Source organism: Zootoca vivipara, chromosome 2 (genome assembly GCF_963506605.1).
Source record: "Zootoca vivipara chromosome 2, rZooViv1.1, whole genome shotgun sequence".
NCBI lineage: Eukaryota > Metazoa > Chordata > Lepidosauria > Squamata > Lacertidae > Zootoca > Zootoca vivipara.
In genome coordinates this window covers 83,770,684-83,778,583 of record NC_083277.1, presented here as the reverse complement: position 1 = coordinate 83,778,583, position 7,900 = coordinate 83,770,684, and the positions used below count along the sequence as shown (strand labels likewise).

The window sequence follows — 7,900 nt, the reverse complement described above, 5'->3', positions numbered from 1 at the left end:
ATCTAGTCCAGGCTTTTGCATGATGAATTCTGCATATAAGTTAAATAAGCAGGGAGACCATATACAATCTTGTAGTACTCCTTTCCCAATTTTTAGCTAAATACCATCCTTTATATAGTAAAAATGTGGACCCGTAAATGAATAAAAAATGCAGTTAACTCTTAGCCATTAAACTAATTGCTTCAGAATAAAATCCAAAGTGCAATTGCAGCTAGTTTTTCCATGTATTTTTTTACAGAGAGCCGGTTTTGTGCAAATAGCAGAGAAATCTAAAAATGCTGTGATCCTGGCAAAGAAATTAAGCCTGCAGAAAGAAGTATCATTTAAATCCTTGGAGTCAGACAAGATGCTAGGTAGATCTGTCTTTGAGTCCTTTTCTTTGAGCCAGTCAGTGTGTTGTTGTTGTTGTTGTTTTGTTAATTAAATTTATATACTGCCCTATACCTTGATGCTTTTGAATTATGGTGCTGGAGGAGACTCTTGAGAGTCCCATGGACTGCAAGAAGATCAAACCTATCCATTCTGAAGGAAATCAGCCCTGAGTGCTCACTGGAAGGACAGATCGTGAAGCTGAGGCTCCAATACTTTGGCCACCTCATGAGAAGAGAAGAATCCTTGGAAAAGACCCTGATGCTGGGAAAGATTGAGGGTACTAGGAGAAGGGGACGACAGAGGACAAGATGTTTGGACAGTGTTCTCGAAGCTACGAACATGAGTTTGACCAAACTGCGGGAGGCAGTGCAAGACAGGAGTGCCTGGCATGCTATGGTCCATGGGGTCACGAAGAGTTGGACACGACTAAACAACTAAACAACAAAAACAACATACCTGTAGGTCTTAGGACAGTTGACAGGTGTAGACAATCATAACACAGATGGACCAATTGTAAAACGGATGGAGTCAGAACTTTTGAAGGTTGAGCCCTGTGATACATATTTTGCTGGTAAAAAAGGCAAAGAGGTTTAAAATGGTTTATTAAATTTTGTAATTATCAAACTATTATATATCAGATGGTTTTTTTGTTGTTGTTTAGTCGTTTAGTCGTGTCTGACTCATCGTGACCCCAAGATGGACCATCAGATGGTTAAGAAGGGATTATGATGCAATCTAGGTGTGCTCATAGTGATTTTTTAATAACTAGTAACAGTATAAAAGATCCATGCTGCTCATGGTCCGTAAGACTGAGCCTTGTGTTTGCTAACTGTTATCTTCTTCTTCCCAAGGTGCTGGTAAAACACAATGAAGAAGAACCACACACAAGTGACAGAATTTATCCTGCTTGGGTTCTCTGTACGTCCAGAGCTACAGATTGCATTTTTCATCCTGTTCCTGCTCATGTACATCCTAACCCTGATAGGAAATCTGCTGATAATGTCTGTTGTTTATTCTGATCGGAGCCTCCATGTTCCCATGTACATCTTCCTCTTTGCTTTGTCTTGCTCTGAAACCTGTTACAGTTTAGTCATTGTCCCCAAAATGCTGGTTGATCTGATAGCAAAAGTCGGAATCATCTCTTTTGCAGGGTGTGCTGCACAAATGTTTCTTTTCCTTGGACTGGGTGCAACAAACTGTCTCATTCTTACGTCTATGGGCTATGATCGGTACCTGGCAATATGCCACCCCTTGCGCTATCCTGTCCTTATGAACATGCGGGTAATTCTTTGACTCATAGTCATTTCCTGGGTTGCGGGATTCCTCATATCTCTGAGTGAGGCTGCACAGATCCTTAGGTTGCCCTTTTGTGGCCCCAATGCCATCCGGCACTTCTTTTGTCACATGAGGGCAGTGGTTAGGTTAGCCTGCACTGCCGATAATATGACTGAAGTGTCGATCTCTACTATTGGCATGCTGGGTTTGGCTGGCAGCCTTCTGTTCATCATGATGACCTACATCTTAATTCTCTCCACCATCCTGCGCATTCCCTCCACTGAAGGCCACCAGAAAGCTTTCTCCACCTGTGCCGCCCACCTCATTGTGGTAAGTGTGCACTATACCTTTGCCTCCATCATTTATTTCAAATCGAGCACAGCTGACACATTAGAAGATGACACACTGATTTCCATACCCTACACCATAATTACTCCATTTCTCAGTCCCATTATCTTTACTTTGAGAAACAAGGAAATCAAGGTTGCGGTAAGGAAGGTAATCATTAAAAAGGTACTTTCCCAAAAGATATGAATACAATAAATGCAAACAGATTCCATTTAAACCAAATTGCATTTGTGGTTGTTTCAGTGTATCCCTAGGTTGTGTAGCAAATGACTTCATGTTAGAGGATAGCCCAAAGGGTTTGAGTCCTGGGTCTGTCATATTTGACCCTGGGTGTCCTGCCTAATCCTCTTCTTTGCTTATAGGGTGGCTGGTGGCCTTGCAAAGTGGAGTGATGGTGAGATCCCACTCACACACCATCTTAAATTTCCCAGAGGAATCTATCCATATAAATCACCATATGCAAATTTTATAAAAGTTTGTATGATGGGCCTGTGGTCTGAGTCTGTCCATTGTTCTCTATCGCAGACGCTTTGCTCTTAAGTTGTAAATTGTCATATAAGAAGAAAGCAAAAGCAATGTATTCTCAAAAGAGCTGAAATTATTGGAAAATATTTACGATAACAAGTCATAAAGAAGTGCTGAGGACAACATCCTGCTATTTATTGGCTAATGAACATCTGTAGAGGGTTCAAACCCCATGATCTTAATGCAGACCAGATGAAATACACTTGAATTTCCTGATAAGTCTTCATTCAGCAATTTCATGATGAAGTTTTCCTCCTTTGGTTCATGGATAGCTACCTGGAGGTCAGTGTTGGGGTGTCCTGGAAGTCTGTTGGTTTCAGAGTATGTCCTTTTCTGATGTGACTCATTTTTCCTTTGGGGCAAAGTCACACCTATGTAGAATGCATGAGGGCACGGCTGTGTGGGCTCTGTGTTTGTGTCTCTGTTGCATGGCCTTTTGCTGCTGCAATAACAGATGGCTGTGTGTTTTGGAGTGCACTTCTGGAACGATTCTCATGAGTGCTCTCTCTCTCTCTCTCTCTCTCTCTCTCTCTCTCTCTCTCTCTCTCTCTCTCTCTCTCTCTCTCACTCTCTCTCTCACACACACACACACACCCCAGATCCAGAGCAATAAACTGATCTATAGATTTTGTGCATAGCATTCTGTAACTGATTGAGGATGTACACCAATACCAAACAGGAAAATGTTCAGTGAGAACTACAAAGAGCCTGCCAGACACAGGCAAGCTGCATGCTCTTTTCACAAATAAACAGATTGGTGGAGTCGCACAAGCCATTACTCCACTTATGGTTCTTTCCTTGCTCCATAACAACACAGTCTTCTTGTGAATCATGGTCAGCTTTGCTAGTCGGTTTAGAAGGTCCCCATTGTCTGAAAAGAAGAAGAAGAAGCAAACATTTGCCTGGTGATGAACTTGCCAGACTGTCAGTTCTCCCTCGCCTCCCTCTTTCTAGTCCCTTGTGACAAAATAAAAATTCCTTCAGTAGCACCTTAAAGACCAACTAAGTTTATATTTTGGTATGAGCTTTCGTGTGCATGCACACTTCTTCAGAACATGCACACGAAAGCTCATACCAAAATATAAACTTAGTTGGTCTTTAAGGTGCTACTGAAGGAATTTTTATTTTGCTTCGACTCAGACCAACACGGCTACCTACCTGTAACTAGTCCCTTGTGGTTCCTCTTCACATGCTCACCTTCTTCCCCACCCACTGAGAAATGCCCCTTGCCCCTTTAGTGCCATTTCTGATGCTTTTCTTTCAGGTGCTGATTTTGATTTAGTATTTGCATGCTGCTCTCCCAACAACAAAGCTGAACAACGAAGTAGACAAGACCACATTACCATCCATAGAACCAGAGCTAAAGAACATAGTGGCGTATCAGTCAAGCAAAAAGCAAACCGTTCAATGAACAGTTAATGCTGTTCAATACAAACTTAATAATTATAATTATAATTATAATTTTTTACCAAAAATGTCTGCTGAGATAGGAAGGGGGCTGTTTCCTTACCCAGTGCAACAGCACAACCCTAGGCAGCAGCTTCTTTTATAGTTTCTGCCACAAACTAAGGCAAGCCAGCTGGTCTCACTCAGCTCTGGACAGAACACAAGTAATCCCTTGCAAAGTTTGCTGCCACTACTCTAACCAGTGAAATTACCGAAGTTAGACTCCAAGCCCACCTCCACACACCAACAATGTTGTAGCATGTGGCTGTGAGACCAGGGGCGCTGAGCTTTTTTCGGTCAAGGAGGGTGACTCCTCTCTTTCTGAAGTCTTGTGATGAGATACAGTGGTACCTCGGTTTAAGTACAATTGTTTCCGGAAGTCTGTACTTAACCTGAAGCGGACTTAACCTGAAGTGAACTTTCCCATTGAAAGTAATGGAAAGTGGATTAATCCGTTCTAGATGGGTCTGCGGAGTACTCAACCTGAAGCGTACTTAACCCAAAGTATGAGTGTAATTGGTTCTGGAAGTCCATACTTAACCTGAAGCGTAATTAACCTGAAGTGAACTTTCCCATTAAAAGTAATGGAAAGTGGATTAATCCATTCCAGACGGGTCCGCGGAGTACTTAAACTGAAAGTACTCAAACCAAAGCGTACTTAAACCGAGGTATGACTATACTGAATTCCATATCAAGGCATTGTGCAACTTGGTGCCGGGGGTTGGAGGGGGGAGGCGAGAAACAGAAGGAGTGATGTGAATTCGGATAGAATGCTTTCTTTTGGCCACTTACTAAAAAACTGAATATGCTGCTACCCCAACACAGATAGAAACACTTAACGCACATTGCAGTATTCAGCTCAAAACTGCCCATTTAATAGAATAGAATAAAATAATTTATTGGCCAAGTATCAACCATACAGTACTTGGAATTCTGCTTCAACTGCATTGCGATGTAAAGGAGAAAAAGGTACCTCATACAAACAGCATTCTCCTCACAATACAACAGCACAGCACAAAGACCCCATACCACCAACTGGCCTCCCTTCTGCCCACAACTACAGATTCAACAATTTGATGGCACAAATTAACATAGCTAGCCAGCTGTGCTTTTGATACGTCACGAGAGATCTGAGATAAATCCACTGAAAGAATGAAAGCTCACGTGTAAGAGGCATTTGTGCCATCCACCCACTTCCACGCCATTTCTTCTGTTGTGTATCTTTTATATATATATAAAGTCTTTATTGTTTAAAACAAAAAAATGAAGCAAATAGATTGAAACAAACAACTTCACATTTACGGACATATAAACTCACCATACTAACACTTAACTAATTCATACATACCTACACGACTAACTCATACATACATACATACATACATACCTACATAATTCCCGTCCCCCAACATACGACTCATCACAAAAACATACACATAACCCACACTAATCTTAAAAATCACGTTATTCTATTACTTTCATCTTCACACTTTCTTCACCAGATTCTGAACAGACTTCCAATTAAACTTGTTATTTCCTTTATATTTTGCACAGTGATATATGTGTTGTTTATTTTCATTCCAACTGATGTCTAATAATTTATTTTACAAGGTACAGTCTATTTCTGCCAATGGGGTTTCTTTTAATTTATTCTTTTTCAAATACTCTTCAAAAATTTCCCATTCCTTATTGACTTTTTGTTTAGTTTGACCTTTTATTCTACCAGTTGTTTTTGCCAGTTGCATATATTCTATCATTAGTGCTTGCCAGTCTGTTATACTGGGCACTACCTTATTCTTCCAATTTCTCGCTATTAATACTCTACCCGCTGTTGTTCCATACATAAGTAATGTTACCTTTGTTTTCTCCATTTCATTTGGCATTATACTCAGGAGTGTCTCTGGTCTTTTAGTAAATGTACACTTTAATAATTTTTTTAGTTCTTACGCCGGCTCCCTCGGCTAATAATGCGAGATGAGCGCGCAACCCCAGAGTCGGTCACGACTGGACCTAATGGTCAGGGGTCCCTTTACCTTTACTGTATATATTATTCCAAAACACCCCCACCTCTGTACAGCTCCACCACATGTGCATAAATGTACCCCTTTCTTTTTCACACCTCCAGCACATGTGGGATCTATTTTTGTAAATTTTGGCCAATTTGTCTGGTGTTTGGTGCCATCTGTACATCATCTTAAGAATGTTCTCTCTTAGTGTGTAACATAGGGTAAATTTTATATCTTTTTGCCAGAGTTTTTCCCATTGTTCTATTGAAATATTATGGCCCAAGTCTTGGGCCCATCTTATCATGGTTGGTTTTGTTCGCTCCTCGAATAATTCCCATTCCAATAGAGTATTGTATAATTGCGAGATATACTTTCCTTTCTTCTGCGTTATTATTTTTTCAAACTTTGATGTTTCTTCTGCAATTCCTAATTTCTGATCTTCCATAAACCTCTGCCTTATCTGGAAATATTGGAACCAATCTGTTATGTTCAATTTGATTTTTTCATATTCTTTCAAATTTAATTTTTCCTTTGTCCCTTCCAACATTTCTCTATATGTTATCCATTTTGTTTCCATATTTAGTTTTTTCACTGCTGTAGCTTCTCCTGGTGAAGCCCACAGTGGTATCTTTGGTTCCAGTATTCCTCTAAATTTGGCCCATATATTATATAAAGATTTTCTTACTAGATGGTTTAGGAAACCTCTATGTACTCTTACTTTTTCGTACAATAAATAGGAATGCCAACCATGCCAATTTTTGTACCCTTCCAGATCTAGTATCTCTGGGTTCTCCAACAGGATCCATTCTCTTATCCATAAAAGACCAGCCGCTGCATGATATAACTCTCTTTAACATAGCTGGCCAGCTGTGCTTTTGAAACATCACGAGAGATCTGAGATAAATCCACTGAAAGAATGAAAGCTCAAGTGTAAGAGGCATTTGTGCCATCCACCCACTTCCACGCCATTTCTGTTGTCGTGTATCTTAAGCCAATCCACTGTGAGGTCTTCTCTTTCATGTTATAAACGAGGAAATCCTAGGAAAAAGATAGAGAATTGATGGATTTTCTCCTCACCTGCTCCCCAGTGTTCCCCGCAGTGGGCCTGGGGAGTGCACCCCATGTGTCTCTGTACAAATGTGAGTAAATCATATGCACATGTTCACATAGTTCAGGAGTAGAGCACACACTTAGCATGCTGAGGGATGGGTGAACTTCTGCCATCCTGTTTTTCTTGTCCTTTCAGGCTTCACATTGACAACTTGAAGCGAAGCTAGGTTGTTCTTTTTCGCAATTCAAATTGAAGATGGTTTGGACGGTGTTTGTGTGTGTGTGTGTGGATACATTGACACGTGGTGCTTCATAAGAAAGAACAGGATAGATATGAATTTTTTCTAACGTCATGTGCTCACTGCATCCCAAACTGAATGCAGAGCAAAAATGAATGTGTTCACACAGCCAGAGATTTCTTGTCTCCAAGCCCCAACTTTGGGACAGGGAATTTTAACTCTTGCAAAACAGTTACCGTATTTTTCAGTCTATAAGACGCCCCCATGTATAATACCCCCACCCCCATTTTTGGGGACTCAGTTTTAAGAAAATGAGGTGAGATGGCCCAAAGTTGTTGAGCCTCTCCCCTCCATGCAGCTGTGGGCAGGAAACACTCCTTAGATCATTTCCCGCATGCAGTGGCATCGAGGGAAGTTGCGCTCCTGCCAACGAGCTGGGTGGCAGTGCGCAGCTTCTCCCCCCCCCCCACGCAGCTGTGGGCAGAAAACACACACACACCCCAGATCGCTCGCTGCAGCATCGGGGGAAGCTGCACTCCTGCCAGCGGCATGCTGCTTCTCCCCCCCCCCCAATGCCAGTATCCGTGTATTGGACAACCCCAGTTTTTGGACATGATTTTAGAGTCAAAAAAACTTCAT

At 41.3% G+C, this 7,900-nt stretch overlaps 1 protein-coding gene across 1 annotated transcript; it reads left to right on the top strand.

Moving 5' to 3' along the window:
- Nucleotides 1-1,239: 1,239 nt before the first annotated feature.
- Nucleotides 1,240-2,181, top strand: LOC118076468 (olfactory receptor 10X1). Its single transcript, XM_035099243.1, is given in 1 exon segment — nucleotides 1,240-2,181. A coding segment is annotated over 1 exon segment (942 nt).
- Nucleotides 2,182-7,900: the final 5,719 nt, after the last annotated feature.